General features: G+C 41.1%; 1 protein-coding gene across 2 annotated transcripts in view; it reads left to right on the top strand.

The window, feature by feature from the left end:
- Positions 1-17,283, top strand: part of VAT1L (vesicle amine transport 1 like) — a 56,792-nt gene extending 39,509 nt beyond the window's left edge. For both annotated transcript variants that reach the window (XM_069026753.1, XM_069026752.1), the window contains exons 8-9: positions 12,489-12,572; positions 14,448-17,283. In XM_069026753.1, the coding sequence (XP_068882854.1) occupies positions 12,489-12,572; positions 14,448-14,546 (183 nt within the window). In that variant the 3' untranslated portion in view covers positions 14,547-17,283. The remainder of the gene's footprint in view (positions 1-12,488; positions 12,573-14,447) is intronic.
- Positions 17,284-20,988: the final 3,705 nt, after the last annotated feature.

Below are 20,988 nucleotides of genomic sequence, written 5' to 3'. Positions count from 1 at the left end.
AAGCAAATAGGACTGCAATATATATTGTAAAACTGTCAACCAGAAAACAAGATAAGTTCAAATACCTTTCATCTTGCCTGGATGAATGATTTCCATCTTGCTATAAAGTGATGTAGCTCAAACTGAGGATAAGCATGAATCATACTGTCTATCATAACAACTGTATTACAGTTTAATATAACAGTGTGTGGTTTTTGTTTCATTTTAATGAAGTAACAGAGTGGCACCCAATGGTAAGGGCTGAGTTGGAGCACTTTTTGAATGATTGTAAAATACTATGATAACTTATGAAGAATTAGGTTTGCAATTCTCATGACACTACTTTGGGAAACAAAAAAAAATTACACAAGAAATCAAAAGAGAAGTATTTTCTCATTTGTATCATCAGAGTCCTTTGGTATTTATCTTGATGAGTTTCAAGAATTTACATAATTAGTTTACTGATTGGGGATGGATTTTACTGAAGATAATCCATTGTTACAAAATAACATGGAGATATTTTTCAAAGTCACAACATTAATGTGTCTGCTAATCTGATCCCCAGTAGGTGGATTTTTACATTAAGCTTCTCAGACTTTGGAAATTAGAGTGAGAAGACTTTTTACTGATTACCATCTGGAAGACAGAATGTTTACTGTATTTTGTAATCACTACGTTTACTTCCCGTGGTTTTGGAATAGTGGTTCTAGAATAAAGCACAATTTCTGTTCCTTAGTAGTAATAAAGGAAGACCTAGAGTTCTTTGGAATAAGTAGACAGGTCACACAGGATTTTCTCATTCTTTTATTACTGATTTTCAGATCCCACATTGTGAAATAAGGAACTCAAAATAGAGCTCAAGGAAGAGCCTGAGGAATATGTGATAGGTCCTTGGGAGAAAAATACTTGACTTGTTTGAATTGTTTAACAAATAACATGAAAGGTTACAGTGGCAGAAGCCATGTTAGTCACAGGTTTTGTGCCTGACTTCCAAAAAACTCACCTGCCATATGGGAAAGGTGCAGAATGAGGGTGTGTTTTTATGATCTTATTACAAGGATCAAATAGAAGAAGGCAAGGAAAGGACAAAGACCACAACAGGGAAGGTTAAGGGACAAAAAAGGGAAACTACTCTCATGCAGGTTGTGGGGCTTGAAGTGTGGCTTCAAAAGTGTTGGTGAGAAATGCAAAAAAAAATTGTTGGTGCTGGTAAGAGATGGAGAAACCTCTGATAGACTGTAGAAATTAGTTTTTTGTGAAGATCCAGTTTTGGATAGTGGTTCTGGTGAATCAGAGAACTGGAACAAGCCTGAAAGACAAATCAGGTGGAACTAATACAAACCATCAGCATGGAATGCTGGTAAAATAATAGGAGATTGAAAAGGACATTCCTTGTGGAAAGATTTCTCTAATTTTGCAGCTTCCTAAAAGAAAACAAATTCTCTCGAGTGAGGTACACACAAAGAAATATCTCCTCTCTATAAAATAAACTCTTGTGAATAGACAGAAATTTGAATAAACAGATGCTGATGAAAGCTTGGGAAACAGCAAGAAAGTAATCACCTGTGGGGTTTTGGTTTTATTTTATCCAGAAGGGGCTTGGAAGGACTTTTGGTTCAAACATAAAACTGAAAAGAAATACCATTTTTTTTCACCATAGTAGCAAGGAAGTGATAGTACAAATTATCTTATGCTTACAGACACAAGCCCAAAGGGTGTGTGTAGATTTGCATCACAGGAGGTCAGAACAAGGTTCCATCCATGCCCCTGCCCAGCTTTTGGGAGGACAAGGACTGCTGCTTAGAGAGAGACAATAAAAGAAGCAGCACAAAGAACAAGCCCTCTGAGTTCTGTGGCATTTCTTACATTATTGGACCCTGAACACTAAAAGCTGTAATAGCCTGAGCACTAAAGCAGTGGTGTGGCTGGAAGGGCTCCTGACCCACGGTGGCACACAGCAATATTCCTGTGGAGCTCCAGAAAGGCTGGATGATCTTTCACTTGTGTGAAGAGGGATCTCTGTTGGATTCCCACAGGGAGTTAACCAGACAGGACTCCTGCTGTTCAGAGGAGATCAGCAACATTCCCCTTCACAGCCCAGACTTTGCAATTCAAAAGCCAGCAATACAGCACCACACAAAGCAGAGTGCTCAGGATTAGGTCTGCACGTTCTGAGGGTGAGCAGGAGAGTTTAATTACATTTGTGGAGCTGAGGGCAAGAGAACAAAGATCATCTTTGGGTTGGTGCAGTTTTCCTCCAGACATTTTTCAAAGACATCACTAGGCAACATTGGTGAGGGAAGAGTTTAAAAACTGGTGGCATGGAGCTTGATAGTTAATAACAATACATCTCTTTTTTTAATTGCATAGTGATAAATGTAATAAAGTTTATTTCCTGCCATAATTTGTTATAACAGATTGTCATGGAGTACAGGAATACAGCAAACTGAGCATCATCTATTAATTCAATTAGGCAGCAGACTGCTGCATCCTAACAGAATACAGAGGGTCTCTTTTCCTGCTAAAATTCATTTGCAGCTAAAGGAATTTTCCTCACTATAAGAGCTGCTGCTGCAGTCCAACACCTCTGAATACCTCAAGCTTCAGGGGTGTCTGGAGCATCTGTGTGTGCACAGCTGGCTGCAGCTTACTTCAAGATGCATTAATGCTCAGAAAGGTACCATGAAGGTGACCGGTTCTGAGCTCCTCTACTCGTGGCTTTGATGTGCTCAAAGCCATTCTCCTAACATTGGGACCATGCTATTGTAACTTCTACCATCAATTCCAAGGGTTCAGCCAGTCCCGGGGAGCCAGTGGCTCCCAGGAATGGAGTAGGAGTTCTGGCTTTGTTGCTGCTCTAAAAATATACCAGTGCAGGACCCTTAAAGCTTCATCCTCATTGACAGGATGTGTCTTTTCTGCTCAAGTGTGTTCCAGGGATTTCGTCACCAAATCTCTACCCCTCAGAAACAACCCTTGGCTCTGAAAGGAATAAGGTAATAATTTCCTATAGTAATGCAGGGAAAAAAATGGCTTTTTCCTTCGAGCTTATCTTAATAATAAGTGATACTGAGAAAAGCTGTGCCAGTTTAAATCAAAATGAGTGTCCATTCTGGCTCTGTGCAGGTTCTGAGATAATGCACAGTCTCACAGAAATGTCCATTCTGTAGCACTTTGCTACAACCAAAAGTTAGTCTTTAGCTGTCATGATGCTGAATGCCCCTGAGCTGTCCTAACCTGCTGGAATTCCCTGTGTTGATGGATCAAATTTCAGGCTCTTTTCTCTTCCTTTATCATGTAGAAAAGCTCTCACCAAACTGATAATCTAGGCACTGCTCTTCAGTACTTCTAAATATTTAATTTGTTGTTGATTCTGCCTGTTTTCCTGCTTTATCCCTGGTGACTCTGTAAGTAAAGACTGGCGAGATTTGGCTCAGTTATTCTGTAATTACAAAGTTTTAAATCTCTTTTTCTTTGAATTTTACTGAGACAAAACAAATACTCAATGACTTCAGCAGGAGCTTATAGGAGTAAGGAAGGAGTGAAAACAGCACAGTTCTGCAGCTGTAGCTCTCCATCCAGAAGATGTATCACTTAATAGGTATCTTCAGCAGGCAAGGGAGGACTCAGAGTTTGCCTGTAGCATCAGTTTTTATTCCTTTGACATTTTTCTCATCTTGGGTCTGGTTTTAGTCTTGCTGCCATGGCAACATGCAGAGAGGCTAAAAGGTACTCCAGAGAAAAGGTCTCTCCTCACTGACAGGCAGCAGAAGGGAACAGAGGCCATTGCTGCTGTTTGCAGCTGCAAATAGCAGTGGAGGGATGAAAGGGATTTAAAAAGTACTTTCTGTTTGCACGTGTGCAGGCAAAACCATTGGTGCAAAAGTTCAGTGTGACAGGGCATAACCAGTGGAGTTGGGTAAAATCATTGTTGCTTTCAGATGGGCTCTAGCAGGACAGGACATGACATGATGTGACATGACATGGAAACAGACTTCATGATCCAAGTTATTTTACTACTCCTGTAGAAAAAATACTCAGCTCAAAATCATTGCTAGTGATACTAATTTTTTACATTTTGATTGTATCCATGTTTTCTCCATGCCCATGTAGGCATTTATGAAAATTGGGCCCCACATACCCTGAGTTTGATGTGTCTTCTTACATATACTCAGTGCTCAATTTCTGCATCTCAAGAGCTGGCTGCATTCACCACAGGCAGGAATAGAGCCTATTCAAAATCCTGTAAATATTATGCTGGTTTTCCATCTGTCATGCAAACTGCTGCAAACCCTCAGCCTCCAGGAGAACAGAGTCTGGGAGGTTTCTTCAGAATTGATGGTGTAAGTGAGACAGGAGAGTCCAGGCTGGTTGCAGATGTGGGTTTGCCGGCCTCCCATATACCCAGCTCCCACACAAACAGGTAATTAAAGGATTTTGTCTCAGCAGGTAAGTCAGTTTAACACTAGAAGCACTTTTCTGCTGGCTATTCTGCTACACAGTGCAAGGGAAATATTCCTATCACGAATGCAGATCATTCCCATGGAAGAGTGTTGTGCTGAATACACGTTATTCCATTGCTCTCAAGGGAAACAATCCCTAACAGCAAAGGATGGTTTTGTCCAAATCATTGTGTCTGGTAGGGTAATTGTCAGTAATCACACAGGAAAACAGTTTTTCTAGAAAAGCTTGTACAGAAGGCAGCCTGAGAAAGAGAAATAGTGCAAACTCACTTAGAAAAAAAAGTTTGAAAAAAGTCAGCATGTTTTCCAATGAAATATTACCAACATCATATTGCATAAACATGAGAGAGATATTTCAAGATTATTAAGGAGAAAATATGCCAGCAAAACAACAGGACTAAATTTTGACAGATGTCTCTTTTGGGAGTAGAAGGGCGGTCATTAGCCAGTGACTGCTGGCCATGTGTGTGTCCTGGCTGGCCAGGGAGCCATGTCCTGTCCCTTCACTGAGCCCGAGCCACCCTCACAGGGCTCCCTGGCTGCAAAGGGAGATTTACCTCTGCTCAGTGCTTCCTGTGCCTGGCAGGGTCTGCAGGGAGTAGAACACCAGCTATTCCCTCAGAGCTGCCAGCAAGTTCAGAAACTGCTGTCCTTGGTTCCTTGAGTTTCTTGCCTTCCACAGACCAGATCTAGACAGACAGATGATGTGATTTTTCTTTGTAGTGAGTGCAGTGTTAGTTTTAAAAGCCATATATAGCAAAAACATGAAAGAAAACTCTTCTGGTCTGAGAAGAGCATCTGCAGTTAGAATGCAGCTCACAATCCATCTTAAAGACAGCATAGCTTTGTAATGAACACAGCAGTGAGCCTGATAAAAATTATTTTTCTCTATAGTATTAATGAAATCTATAGTATTAAAGCTGTGCTTATGTGGTATCTCAGCTAGAATCAACTGCAGTGTGCATCTTTTTCTTCATTACTGTATAGAAATGATGGTTAAATAATTATTCTTGATATTATTGTTTGTAATTCTAATGGAGGTAGCTCCGGCCTCATCGAAATAGTGCCATTTATGAGCAGCAACAGAACAGAGCTGGCCCTAGAATGAAACATGGGCATGTTTTTAATTCAGATTATTTTTTCATAAATGTGAAGGAGATTTGGATCATTACCTGTGGCACTTGGGTTGCCAAAGTAACCCTGCCTAGCCAGCTGATGTTTTGCACAGCGCATGGCACTGTCACCATGGAGACCCTGTCCACGTGATTTTGCAGGCATGATGCAGTTGCAGGCGTCTGAGAGAGGAATTAATTGTTGGTGAGCAATGCTGGTGCAGACAGCTCTGCCCTGGCAGGCAGAGCCTGCAGTCAAGCACGAGCTAAACTTTGCCTTGTTTTAGCTGCACATAGAGGACCCAGGGCAGGGGTAACAGGAGGGAGCTCTCTGGGCTTTTGTATGGAAAACACTGAATTCTCCTGCAGGAAAGTTCATGCTCAGATTGGGAGGAGTGGTCAAAGAGTGCTGACCTGTGTGAAATCCATGCTTGAATGATAGTATTCATTTGCAGAACATATGTTTGAGTGATTGAAGGCTATTGGACACTCCTGGTACTCCTTTATCAATTGAGGTTTTTTTCTCCTCCCAGTACCTGCTCTCACTCATTCATGTGCAACCTAGTGATGTCAAGGAAATTATACCAGTAGAACAGGGACTGAAATCTGTCTGTATATACAGATATCTGTCTGTATATATCTTCCAAAAGTAGCTGTCATGCTGTGCTTTCCATTCTGACCTCTGATGAACTTCACAATGGGACTGTGAAGTAGATTTTGAATCTGTTTTGCACAGTACCAAACCAAAGACCAAACAAACCTTTTGAGAAGAGACATGGTTCTGTTTCTGATGGTTAAGCAGGCTAAAGGGTGCTCCCTCCTTTTCCCCATGTTCTTTGAGGAACAGAAGTCAGCCAGCCTCAAGATAAAGTCATTTTGCTGCAGCAACATGCTTTGTTCCAGCTCTTTTACTTAATTATGAATGGGCTGGATGATGACAGATGGTTAAAAGGTGCTGTTACTATTTCTGGGTGCTACAGCTGTGATGAGCAGGCTGCCCTAGGATCAGGTGGGGGTTCTGTAGACATGACATATACCCCCTCAATGAGACAGTGCAGGCTTCAGAAACTGCCCAAGAGCCAGTATGTGAATGGATGAGCCAGTAAGTGCAGGCAGATGGTGTAACTGGGTTTGAGGCATGCAGTGACATTGACATTTGGGGAACTGCTGTAAAGAATCACTGAAGCACCAGCTTTGGAGATGTCTGTGTTGGACCCTCTCTTATGTGAAAAAAACCACAAAAAGTTACATGGGTGCTTAAAAAAAGTACTGGGCAGAAGTGCTCACAGGAGGAGGTGTGGGCAGCAGGGACTTGGATTGGTGGCCAGATGCAGAGGGTAAATGTTGCTCCTTTTGTCTTTGCTTTTGGTCTGAAGAATCAGCTGAAGGATTAAAGAGGGGGATGTAGCTGGAAAAGCAGGGCTTTGGGGTTAAGTGTGCAGCACAGGTTACAGTGGATGAGGGGATTATTTCATGGCTAGATGGGTAGAGTCTTGACATGCTGGAAGGCTTGGACATTTTCAGGGTGTAAGCAGAGGATGAAAGGTGATTCTTTGAGATGATGTATAAAAATAAACAGTAATCTTGAACCTAAAGGTGTGGAACTAATGAGAGGAAAAATTACAGTTGTAGATCATAACCTAAACTGATGCTCTGCTTCACTGTGCCCATCTGGAACTGAGGGATGTTTCCTCCATTTGGGTGCTGATAACCTTTTTGACAGCTCGTGATGATACAGTGTTAGAATGACTGGGGAGTTTTACAGATTGCACTGAGATAATTGAATTGATTTCACTCCTGGCTTGGATTAAATTTTTAATCTTGTCAGAGGATTCTTTAGCCTTTCACACCATGGCCTGATTTACCAAAAAGGGGAGTGAAGGATTTCTTTATTTGTAAGTAGAAATCCTTTCATATACTTCAGGGAAACACACTGTCATCAGAGGGTCTCAAGAAAAGAAAGGACAAAGTTCTCTGTCACCATCCAATAAACCTGCCTTAGCTGGCAGTGAGGGGGTAAAGAAGTTACCTGCAAAAATGAAACTTTAATCTATAGATGGGAGTTTGTGCAACAGACTGCATCCAACCTCGTGCAGCTGAAGAATATCCACTCTTCTCTTGCACCAGTGTCTTTCAATGTATTTTGTTTTTCTGAAGTAAACTTAGAACTTCACTAAAAAAACAAATCAATAAAATTAATCACATTACTGAGCTAAGCAGCTTCATGTAGGATGATGAAAGCATTGTGTTTTGACATTTCGACTAGGCAGCTTTTCCATGGCATGTCGCCTTCATTGTTTCTCCCTTCTAAACATCCATGTTACTGAAGTGGGCCTAAAGCTCCTGATATTTTATGCTGGCAGAGTGAGTGGTTTCATGTTCCAGATTCCCAGTCTCTTTTATTATACTCCTGAGATTGGTTCCTTCTAAGAGCCAAGTACAGAAATGGATCATTATGTTTAAAATAATATCCAAAGGCTTGAAAATAGCATCCATTTCTTAGGCAGGCTGCATTTCTCTTCCACACTGTGAAATGGTGTAACAGATAATTAGTAATACATTTTCCATTTAAATTTCCCTGTATTTATAAAGCAGTAGACTGCTCTTGCTATGTTCTAACAGCAAAATGAAGTTGCAGAGCCAACTGAATGTCAGCAAGGATTTATGAATACCGCAGTAGAGATTACTGTCAGCTCTTGATTTTGAATGCAAGCAGCCAAAAAATTAGCTTGGCAGTAAAATGGGTAAGTGGAGGATTGACTATAGCAATACAAAGTTGGAGCACAACTGTTTCAGGCATATATTATTTACAGAGGATCAGACTTGCACCCAGGAAAGTGTCTTTATTCAGGAACTTTCCAAAGGAAAAGGAACTGGGACAGCAGAGGTGGAGACCTGAAATGAATGACTTAAGATGAAATGCCAGATAAGAATTCTGTCCCAGTTACCTGGGGAAAGCATAGTGCTAAAAACTAACAAGAAAAATCCAAGGAGAACATAGGGGGGGAAACAGAATTAAGGCAGGTCTACAATATGTATTTCAGGGGGGAAAAAAGTCTTTTAGTTGATTTTAAATGGACTGATGTTACACCCTGACATCAAAACCTGTGGAAAAGCAGTGTAATCAGAAGCTGGCTGCAAATAATCAAATACAACGCCAGCCTCTGACAGCATGTTGTATTTTTTTTTCTGTTTAGAATACACCTTGGTTTTCATTGTTTTAGCATTGCAGATACTGTTTGAGTAAAAGTCATGTAGTGTTTGCTGTTTTTAAAATTTCAGTATGAAAATCCTGAGTAATGAGTGGTTACAGGTAATAACATGCTTAATTTGGAGCTTTTTAAACTTATATTTCTCAAAGATAAGTGTATTGTAAATTAGTCAGGAATGCTGACAGAGGACTTCATTAAACTTCTCTAAGTCATTTATGGATATATTGTGATTCCTGAAAGCTGGTTTCTTACTTGTAGTAGTAGTGCTTCACTGTTAGTACTCTGCTATCATTAGTACTTTACTATGTAGAAGGAAGAAACTGAGATAATGATTATTCTCTTTTTTCTATGCAAGCTTGTATTTTATTTTAAAGGAAAACTGCTATCAGCTCACGAAAGACAGAATGACTACAATAAAATCATACCATGTTCCCAGTGCATACACAGGTGCTGTGTTCAGTAATGGAAGATAGTTTATGACCATTACTGTAGAGGATTCACTTATGCTTTTAATGAAATAAAAACTTTGTAAATCATTAACTAGAGAAAATGAAATTATAGGGGTTTTTTGAGAGATACTATGTCAATTCAGCGTATTGTTGCTGCCAGGACCAGTGGTCCACTAATGTAATAGTTCTGATTCCATAGCAGAGCTCTGATAAAAAATTGTGTCAGTCTGGGGGCTCTCAAGGCTAAAATCTGTAGTTTGGCATTACCTCAGACACAGACCCTCTCAGGGCTGAGCTATACTGAAAGCAAACACAGAACAACAGAGTTTTGTCCTTTTATCCAGTGCAAACTCTTCTATCAATAAACACTTCTTTGCACTGTTTCCTATCCAAGAGCTCTCTGATGATGACCCTGCACAAGAATAATTCCAATTAACTCATCCATATAAACAAAAGTAAAATCCATTTACTTGGCTTTGAGCTGACAGATGCAAATAGCAACCAATATGGAATAATTGGTGAAGAGGGATTTAGGGGTAGAATGCTGTAAGAAGAGGGAAACCCTTGTGATTTTGCTGCTGGAAGGGATGTTTATTTTGAATCAAACTTCAACCACTTCAGGGAGCCTCCAGTAAATTCCTGAATTTCCACATGCCTCCCTGTACTACCAATTAAGCCTGGGTCTGGCTTTAACCCAGCTCAGAGGGATGCACTGTCTTCATTAGGAATGTGCAAACACTGAGGCACAAACTCACAGAAGCTCCTCCCTCTGTGAAAGGCACAGAAAAAAAGTGAACTCTTTCATATAGTCTGTGCAAAACAACTGAACCATACTTGGACAGCAAAGAAGGTTTTTAATACTCTGTCCCCTATAGGAGAAGAGAGAAAGAGGGAATGGTTTTAATAGTCAGGCACCTTGGGAAACAAGTAGTTGCAGTCTTGGTTGAACAAGTGGACTGTTAGCAGCCATAAACATAAAAATTACTCATTTCTAAAATATCTCATGGTCTCTCAACTCAGACATCATGTGCTGAATGGCATTGCACTAGTACAGAATCTGACTGACTGGGTAGGTAAGTTGCAAATAACACTAAAAGGCACAGATGTTGTATCAGCTCTTCAAATTCTTTTCAATGTTTTTATATATTTTAATAGCTCCATCTGGATTCCATAGCCACTATTATTGTTATGAGTTTTATTGTTCCCTTTGCCTCTGCCTGCTGTTTGCATTTGCAAGTTACTTACAAGTGTCTTGGAAACAACTCCTGAACCTTTCTCCAGGGGCTTAAATTTGATATTGTGTATGTGAAAAAAGCAGGGAAAGCACATTTTCTCAAATTTGCCTTGCTAAATATGATATGGTGCAAATTAAAATAAATGTTGCATACCCTGCTTTCCACATGATGTTCTGGTTATAAATTTCAGTGGATGGGCAAGTGTGTTTGCTGATTTCTCCAATTCTTTATTTCTCCAATTATTTATGCTGTGCTGTAACCTCCTAAAAGCTTGATATGGTTAATAACAGCCATAAAAAATTATACAGCTGCTGCTTCTCCAGCATCTTTGTTGGATATTCTTAAAGGAATAGTAGCCATAGTACAGAACTAGTCTGACAGGATAGTTGGGTGTTATTTATGCTCTAAGGTAGCTTTGTAAAAGGTATTGTGATTTTGTGGACTACATTTAGAGGTCAGCCTGTGACCTGGTCAATCCAGTGGGATTCATAAGATTGTGTTTTCTGAGGTGAATTTGCAATAATGCCCTAAATTAGAAAGTCATTGTGTTTGCAGTGCAGTTTTTCTTTTGTTCTAATAGAATTTTTCTTAAGTCTGGTATTTAATAATTGAGGGAACATCTCTGCAAAATTCAAGGAGTAATATTGAGTTCACTGCAGTCAGTTTCCCAAGTAAGGCCAACAGATGGGAAAGACATTTTGTGCTGTGCCCAGCATCCATTAAATTTAATTGGAAGTTGAATGTTGTATTACCTTTAAAATCACATACCTCCTTCTGTATTAGATATTCAGGGACTATTGTGGGGGCCTGGACCCCAATTCAGGCTTTTAAATGTACTGTGGGACTCCTCAGGTCCCAACTCAGCATTTTCTTTCAAACTTATGTGCCGTTATTCTTAAAATATTCAACAGAACTATGTCACAGGTGCTAAATCCTATTAACATAAAACTCATTTTTGTCTTGACCAACCCTGTTCTGCTGGCAAAGAACACTGTGACGAGGATATGGAACAGCCTTTATGGGCACATTTTCAGTTCCTGAAGTTTCCTACTGTGAAAGTGAGGAAACTCTTGACATCTTCCAATTTTCAGTGATTTATAGAATCATAGATTGGAAGAGACCTTAAAGCTCATCCAGTTCCAACCCCCCTGCCATGGACAGGGAACCTTCCAGAATCCCAGGTTGCTCCAAGCCCTGTCCAACCTGGCCTTGGACACTTCCAGGGATGGGGCAGCCACAGCTTCTGTGGGCAGCCTGTGCCAGTGACTCAACAGTGGTCTGTGTGCTGCATATTACACATTCAGTGCAACACACACACAAATTCAATTCATCAACAATGAGGTCTCTTGAGTTCTGAAACATCATACATCAAAATAAGCTTCTCTCCAGTGCACTTGAAAGAAGAGGTTCTTGTGCCTTTCTCACTGCTAATTGCAGCCAGCTGTTGAACAGATGGTCTTGGTGGTATCAGTAGGACACCACTTACTTAACAGTTGCTAAAAAAAAAGTGAGACAAATAAATAAATGTTTGCTTAGGCAGCAGGACCCACAGTATTGCATTAATCCCAGCCATTGCCTGGACACGGCATTTCCTCTGTGGTAACCTGTAAGAAATTAATTGAAAAATATCATAGGTCAATTAGAAAAACATTTCATACTTTCAGTGAAAGTAGGATGTCTTGATAAATATTCTGCAAAGATAAAATGCAGTGAACAACCTTCTAGGATTACCTCCCTGAGCCTGTATTTCTCTCTGCACCTCAGCTATCCATCACTTTGGTTCTGCATTAATGGTATGGACGTGTTATGCTGTTCAGAGACTGACTTCGGGATTCACATCCCATTTTGGCAAACACAGTGCAAAAGCCAGGCCTTACAAATTCACTAAAATATGTTTAACTATCAGTCTTTTCTCAAGCAGCTCTTTGAGTGACCTTGCACATAGCATGTCTTAAACATATTGCTGGTTTTGGAAGGGAGGGATTCAGGCTTCTCCTAGGGTGTCACTGAAAATTATCAATAGTGATCTTTCTTTCAGGTGAAGGAGGCCATGCAGAGAATCCATGACCGAGGAAATATAGGCAAACTCATTCTGGATGTGGAGAAAGCACCCACTCCCCTGGTGAGTGCAAAGCACTGCAAACATGATGTACAGCCAGGCACAGTACAGCCTGGCAGTGACTTCTGGACACATGTCCTTTGCAATGCTGTTTTGACACCAATTTCTTCTAAATCCATAGCACCCAAATTCCACCAGTAACCATAATTTGTGTATTTAACTCAAAGTGTACTGTACTTCCTGAAGTGCCAGTAGTTACTATTCCATATTGAATGGCTATCTCCTTCTCCAAAAATGTGCCTGCAAGTGTTGGATGTGGGTAGAACTGCCATGTGTCTTTCTGTCCTTGTGATGGAAAACAAACAGACATTTCTCACACTAAAAAATTCCTGAATGAATAAGTGGATTCAACAGGAAAAAACCCAGTCAATATTACTTTAATGTGCAAACATGAAAGTGCTTTCTGATTCCCACACTAGAATACACTTTTGGTAGGAATTTAGTTTGCTGGTTTTTATAATACATGAAGTATAATATGTAAATATTTCTAGAAATGTCCTGAAGGAAGATAGCAGTGATGGAGCACTGGATTTGGAGCACTTATTGGAGCACATGTTAACATGGTACAGAAACCTTTCAGAGGGCAGTGGTAAATGAAAGCCGGGCTCACGCCTGAGCATTCACTGGTGGTATAGGAAAGAGCAGTAAAGAAGGTAATGCAAAACTGACTTTAAATCAGTACTGATGTATGAAGTTCACTTTCAGACCTGAGATATCTCCCATTTCAAAAGAACAGAAAAGAACCTGGACTTAGAGTTAAGCTCTTACTCTAAAACCACCACAAATCTCATACAAAATCTCTGCAAGGAAAAGGAAGGCTTTAAGAACCTCACATGTGGAACAGTACACTTTTATGAAAGGGTATTAACTCAAAAATATGGGTAACTTCAGAGCAATGCTTTTCTGCATAAAAATCTGGTTGTGTTTGAGATTTTTATTTCCAGCAGAGCTTAATAAGCAAACAAGGAAGGAACATCACTGCATTTCTCTTTCAAAAGTAAATGGGTCCCTTGCTTATTTGGTTTTGAAGCAGTTGTAAGCTAATACTCGTGTCCTACGAGAGGTAACGTGGGTGTGTGAGAGAATCCAGTCACACTAATCTGTGCTGTTAAACACTACCCCCATCCAGTGAACCAGACTCTTGTGCCACCACAGACCTGTCACACTGACAGGGTGAAGTGCTGGAGGGTCCTGCACCTTTACAACAGCTTGTAATAAATATTTCCATGTGAAAAAAACCCACAGTGTACTCCTTAAATGCTGGTCTGAATTAATTATTTCTGCAATTGCCTACTGCCTGTGCAGGCATCTTCAGTAAAATACGAAAATGCAGTTTCTTCCCACTCCTGTATGATCAGGGATCTGCACTCTGTCGTGGGTGTATTCTGCCAGTATCTACATATCCACTGCTCTATAAAGTTTCACTGAGGTTTTAGTTTACAAAAGAAAGGAAATCGCCCCCTGAGTTTTCACACTGTGCCTCAGATGGGGCCGTGCATTTACCTGCTCCTGGAAGAGCAGATACAGGAGCTGTAAACCAGAAGTGCCACATTCTGTAAACTTCCTACTCAGCTGTGTTTCCTATCTGAGAACCTTACTATCAGTAAGTGCACAGAGCAGAGTCCACATGTGCAGCTGTCCTACAAGCAGCTTTCTGTTAGGAAATAGAGCTGTGAGCCGTGGGGGAACAGCTTGCAGGTCTAGCTGGAAGTGGTGTAGTGCCAGCAAAGGCTTTGCACAGACAGAATGCTGATTTTCGTGTGGCAACCCTGTCTTCTTGAGTTTGCAAAGTCGCTTTGCCAAATGAACCAAACTGAAATAAGGAGGAATCAAAGGGTGAGAAAGGTGCTCTGATGTCCTTCGTCTTTCATGGTGCAGATGGCCAACGACAGCACGGAGACGAGCGAGGCTGGAGAGGAGGAGGAGGACCACGAAGGGGACAATGACAACAAGGAGCGCATGCCCTTCATCCAGTAGCAGCCAGAGGTGGGGGAGGCAGGAGGAGTCGTGAAGGAGAAGGGAACAAGACTGGGGAGTCTCTTCTGTGCATCAGTGAACAAATGCTGTAGTACAGTGTGTGTTGTATTTGTTTGCAGTCAGCTGAGCTATGAGCTGTTGATCATTGTTGTTTTGAACTCAAGTGCCATTCTCATTCAGTGCAGTATTACAACATTTCTGTGTAATACCCAGTTCCCCTGTAGGAGTCCCATGGATTTTTCTGTTCTTGTTTGAAAGCCTTATTAACTTACTGTGTAATTTTAGATGGACATCTTTCTCATGCAAATTCCAACATCTTGCATAAAGTTATTTGGGAGGTTTGGGCTTTTTTTCCAAGTTGGAAACAGTAAAAAAAAATCCCCACTTGCTGTCTGAAAGATTCTGGTAACTGGAGGGATAATTTTATATTTCTGGACTTTCAGTGTTAAAACAATTTTTCTTTAATGAACCACAAATAAAAGTTGCAACAAAGATGACTTTTCATTTTCCTCAGTCATACTTCGTAATTTCACAAGGAATCCTATCTTCCTTTTCAAAAGTACCTCATCTAGAATCATGGAATCTGAAATTGTGCAAGAAATCATTAATTGAGAGCCTTTGATCAACATCTTCTGGTAAGGACACATTGACTCATATGTCAAATTCAAACCAATTTGAAACATCATTTTTAAGTAGCATTGGTAAGGATCACTTATCAGGATGTGGAAAGAAATTTGATGATGGAGTTTATTGCTCTGAAATCGCTAATGTGTGGTCAACTGTCAGGCTGGAGCTGAACTCCTGCAGAAGTTAACCCTGTAAAAAATGAGGTTTGGCCTTAATCCCACCATAAATCATGCACAGCGATAACTTTTATCTAGGTGAGTTGTTCTGTCAAAAGCTCTGCTCCATTTGTACAGTTATATTTATAATTATTTACAGGATCAAGTATTCAAAGACCAGCTAATTTTATCTACCTCCCACTAGTGGAAACTATATTTAAACATGAAAAAAGTAAATCTTTTTTCCATATCCTTCACCTGTCCAAACAGCAGCTACTCAGGTCCTCAACTGTCTTGTTAAAACAGTTATTTTAAAATTACTGCAGTCATGTACAGTAGAAATGCTGAAGGACTGGCAGAGACCTTGCATAATGCCTACAGCTTCAAATTAATATTCTTTTTGAAAGGAAATATTTACCCAGACATGACTAGTTGTTCACCTAAATCTACAAGTAGCATGTTGTGATAGAAGTTAAAAATTAATACAGAAAAATGAAAAGGGTGGGCTTCTCAGGCTTTTCTCAGTGTGAGAGCACTTCTGGGTCTGGATGACTTTTATGTGTGGTTTTAGAAGATTCTCATTACGTTTTTTCTGTTTGTTTGGTTATGCTGCCTGAGTATTAATGTCCATCTCTTTACACTGTACTCATGAAATCACTGTCAGATACTTGTGTAGATGGTTCATTCTGAAGGAGTTTCCCTTGGGTTGAACAAATTCAAAAATAACAGCAAGAAATAACTGTGGAGAAAAATGCCAAAAAGCTTTTGAACTATTAATCCAACCAGAACTTCATTTTTTTCTCTTCATTTTAGTTGAGTTTCTTGTCAAGCTTGCCTACACTTCCAGTGCCATTTCAGGCCCAAACAGGGACTTTATCCACAGAAGAAAATATGTATTCAGTGAGAGTTTTCCATTTATTGGGCTTGCCAGTTGGACTTTTAAGTAGGGCCATTAAGTTTTCATGACTCATCAGCTGACAGCAGTAGGAAACATGCCCAATTTTGTTTTGCAGCTAGTGTAATGATGTTGTCCTGCAACAGACCTTAACATAACTAGGAATTTTGATTTGACGCCAAAGTGAGCAATATTGCTGGTGACCTTCGAGCTGGCAGTAAGTGGCATTCTCAAGGCCTTAAATTAGTAGGGCAAGCAGAATAGCAAACCCATTCTTCTGTTCTAAACCACAGTCTGGTGGGCTCTACTTCTAAATTACCCTGCAAGACAAGTATGGGTGATCTTGGTCATGGCCACAGACACCACAGGGACAACAATCACATAATTTTGGCTAGTTCTTTCTGGTTTTGTTAGCAAGGCAAAAAATACTCTTCATGCTAATTCATACCAATTTTAGGGCCATTTTCTGATCAGCAGAATATCAGGTAATTACAGTGAGTACAAAGGAATACTTCTGGAACTACCTGGGTGCGACATAGCTGAGTGTGACCATCAGCAAGCTAAACTCTGCTCTGTGTTTTGCTGGTATCAATATGGCATGTAGGGAGGTTGCTACTGAAATGAATGGAAGTTTTCCAGGCATCCATTCTGGAAGCAGGATGTGTGCTAGCAGAATTTGGCCCACAAGCCCTAAGCACCTTTCAGGAGACCACAAGCAGTAGTATCACGCTGGAAGGGGTGGAGGTGGTGCTGTTCAAACTGGTGAAGCCAAGGCTTGTCACTGACCAAGCCTTACTGTAGCAGAAATGAAGGTTTGTGCTTACTACTGACAGTGTTGTTTAAACAACTCTGAGACAATTGGATAGTTTCTTCAAGTGAAACCAATTATTTCTCAATTTGCCTTAAAGGAACTGTGAAAGCTTCTTTAACTTAAGCCTGATTGAAATGAACTGAAACACTGTTTAATTGTATTTGTTGCTTTAGAGCTTTTGTTATATTGTGCCTACAAAGCAAATTATGTTTACACAAAAATATAAATAAAATGTTGAGCATAGCATTATCCTTGGCCTCTACGTTTTATTCTAGTATTACGGTCACATTTGGGAACTAACTTGGAACTGCTTAAGAGGAAAATTTGAGGTCTTATTTTCCATTTTCGTCACTGTGGGATAGACAAAGAATTTATTTTGTCTATTACAGAGTAAATTGAGGTTATTAAAACTGCTGCTTGCTGCTTTACAGAACATTAACAATGTACATATAAAATTTTGAATGTCACAGTCTAAGAAATTCAAAACATTAAAGAAACACCTTTCACTAAGTGTTTGGGGAAGTGTATTTTGATATGAAGAGAAACTAGTTTCCAGAATTTTAGGACTAGACTGCCACACAAGTGATCCTCAGAGAGACAGCTCCTTCCAGAAGTTAGAATTCTCTAATGGAATAATCTTAAAATAGAAACCAAAGCAGTCACCACCAGATTAGCTTATAGAAAGCAGGAGGACGACTGAGTTTTGAATCCCACTCTCCTGGGCCTTGGTCTTAACCCAGGGCTCCATGTCTTTGGAAGAACTGGTGGTGATGGTTACCAAAGCCTACAGTCATCTCCAGTCTTCACTTGAGTATATGGCTTTAAAGGTCTCCCTGCATGAGGGAAAGAAGTGAATGAACTTCATTTTAATATCTAAACAAAGAGGGAGTGTTGGCTTTGGTTCATTCCAAAGGACACATTCCAAAGCCTGTGATGTTCCTGGAAGATCTCGCTTCAGTAGTTACCAAATCTGCTCTATAATCTCAAAGCTCATAGGAGCACTGCAGAGTGTGTAGAGGAGCAGAGTAAATTTCTGCTCTCTGTTTTCAAGCCTTAATAAGCAAATAATGATCAGTGCATCCCTAATCACAGGGTCAGTATGAGGCTGAAAGCAAACAGCCATAGCCTTTTGCAAATTCTCTGTGATTACCACTAAAGTTCTGCCTTTAGCAGCTTTCCCACTGTGCCATCTGCAGTGCCCTGTCACACACTCTACCACAGAGCAGGATGTGGCAGGTTGCCTTTGTGCACCATCTGCATGAAATGCAAAAATCCACCTTGGATCCTCAGTATCCCTGGTTCTCACCTCATCTTCCATTTTGTGCTTCCCCTCCCATTTTTTGTGAGCTCACTGGTTCCTCCTGACTGGGTTTTGTCAGGAAAGATTCTCCCAGTTTGGCTACGATTGCCAGCACACCCGCCCAGCTCCGGGAGAACTGTGTGGGAGTTTCTCCCCCGGCAGCACTGGGGTCCCTTGATGTGAGCCAGTGCTTTGTTCCACTGCAGAAAGAGCCAGAACAATCCACACACTCTAAGCACCTTTCTCCCAAGTCATTTGTGACACCCAGGCAAAGATCCCCGTGTTCTCCTGTGAGAGGTTAGAGCGTGAATGCGAGCGTCGCTTTATCTGCACAGTGCAGCCCTGCAGGCTGGTGGTGCCCAGCTTACCCTACCCCAGCCACTGCTCCTGAGTTTGCCTGGCCTGGCTCTGCCACCTCCCCATCAGCACTGGGCAGGAACTGGAAGGTGCTGGGAGAACAGTGCAGGTGAGGAAGAGTTAGAGGATGAATGTAGGAAAAAAAACTGAATTGTGTATCTCTGCCCAAGAGTAATGATGGGGTAGCATTTGAAGCATGTTTTCTGTTGATTCACGTGTGTGTTTGGAATGGGTCCCAGCCTTTTTCTGAAGGGGTTCCAGAGTCCCTGCAATACTCAATCATCATTGTTATTCTCTGGAAAATTAATTCTTTACCTTCTGAAGAATATGGATCAAGTCCACTTTCATCCCCTTCAGGGAGTGATCACATCTGGATTAACCCTTCACATATAGAAACCTTTCTTCTCACTTATGGGAACTGCAGGCATTTTGGGCAAGATGAGGAAAAAAAGGGAAGGAACAAGCATTGACAGCCTTCATAGTGATTGTCCTGTCTCTTAAAAGCTCCTACACCTGCCATCATGTAAGATCAGCTTTCATGTAGGAAGGAACAGCCTGCATTGCTGGTAAAAGCTTTGAAACTGTCTCAACTAAAGCATAATCTAAAAAATCAAAGGAAGACTCTTTACTCTTTCAGCTTCTGAAGCCTCATAGTGTTTAATGCTTGAAACAGATACCACCATTCAAACTGGGCAGCCAGGGATTAAATGGGATTCAATTTAGAGATGCCACTGACACTTGTTAGTTTAGGACCAGCAGCTCCCACGTTACTGAAAGGGGCAGAGGGTTGTGGTTTGGGGTATGAGGTCTCTGACTGAGGGCGGGCTGCAGCTGTGGGGACTTGCTTCTTTTCCTTCACAGATTAGGAGGGCTTTGATCTGTCTGGAAGAGCTGCTTTTTCTTGCACAGGGACCAGGCTGAGATGCTACGTTTAGCCCAAAAGAACTGGGAAAAGTACTGAAGGAAAGCCTGTTTTACTGTGAGTGCTGAGGGGTTGGGGGGTAGAAGGTGAGCATTTTTCTGGGACAGGGTTGCTCTTACAGCCACAGGTGTGAAGCACCTGGGCCTCCCATGCCCACAGCTCCTGCAATCTGCCCCTCCTGCCCAGCCCAGGGGCTCTGCCAGTCCTGCTCCATCCTCCTGCTCCCTGCTGGAAGCACCTCTGCCTTTGCCTCTGCCAGAGCTGGAAATGTGCTATGTTCTGCCAGACACTGGCTGTGTCCCTGCCAAACATCATCTCCCTGACAAGCTGCAGGTTGCAGTACAAATCCTGTTGTGCCTGTCTGCTGGGTAATCTGTGTAAATACATTTCCCACATGGAGAGCTGGGGCTCACCGTGTCGTGCAGCAGGACATGATGCAGCATCTTCCTGCCTTGGAAGAACACAGTGAGATGGCAGAGATGCTGGATGCATTATCTGTGATAAGGATTTCTCTCCTTGGGCCAGCCAGGTGATAAGATAATAAACAAACATTTGTAAATGCTGATGTGCAAAGTTTGCTGAGTGGTCACTGGGATGTTTTCTGTTGTGACAGGCATTCTGTGGCCTGGAGCCCTGTTAGATCCATGATGTCTTCCAGAGGCTTCTAGGAGAAAACATTTCTTCTGTTGCTAACACAGAAGAGAGATGATGATAAGTGAAATGTTCTTCTAAATCAGTTTGATTTGACAGATTATTTTTCTGTTTCTCTGCTGCTGTTTTTCCCTTCTAGTGTCTGCATTTCATATTAGAAATATTTTCCCTCTGTAAAAAAAAAAAACAAACAACCAAGTCTCCTGTGACTCACCAAGTATCTCTTTGCTTGTACAAAAGCATCCCTTTGAGTTTCTGAACCATTTCTGCTGTAGAAAGGAAAAATGAAATTATTTGTCCATTGCCATAATACTGCCATTTGGTTTAAGGACTTATGGTTCTTAGGCATTTAATTCTCAATTTACCAAATTAATAGCAGAATCCTAATTAACAGCAACTGAGCTGGAAGCTTTGCCTGCATGGCTCACAGCTGTGTCTCAAATCATATCTGCTCCAAAGCAATGGACATGCACAGAATCATGTTCTGAATGCCCTCTGCTGAGGCCCAGTCAGGAAAGCTCCATAAAAATACAAGGATTTGAGAGACAATAATCTAAATTTTCCTTGCTTTCCCATCAGGTAACTCAGAGCATGAACCAACACTGAATGTGGCCATTATACGAATTTTCTGCTATTTTCTTGATCATTCTCTCCATGTGCATTTGAATAATCGCCTCTGGTAAGGGCATCCCAGGGAAAGGAGTGACCCCCAAACCCAGCAAGT

This window comes from Aphelocoma coerulescens, chromosome 11 (assembly GCF_041296385.1).
Source record: "Aphelocoma coerulescens isolate FSJ_1873_10779 chromosome 11, UR_Acoe_1.0, whole genome shotgun sequence".
Lineage (NCBI taxonomy): Eukaryota > Metazoa > Chordata > Aves > Passeriformes > Corvidae > Aphelocoma > Aphelocoma coerulescens.
This window is presented reverse-complemented; position numbering and strand designations above follow the sequence as displayed.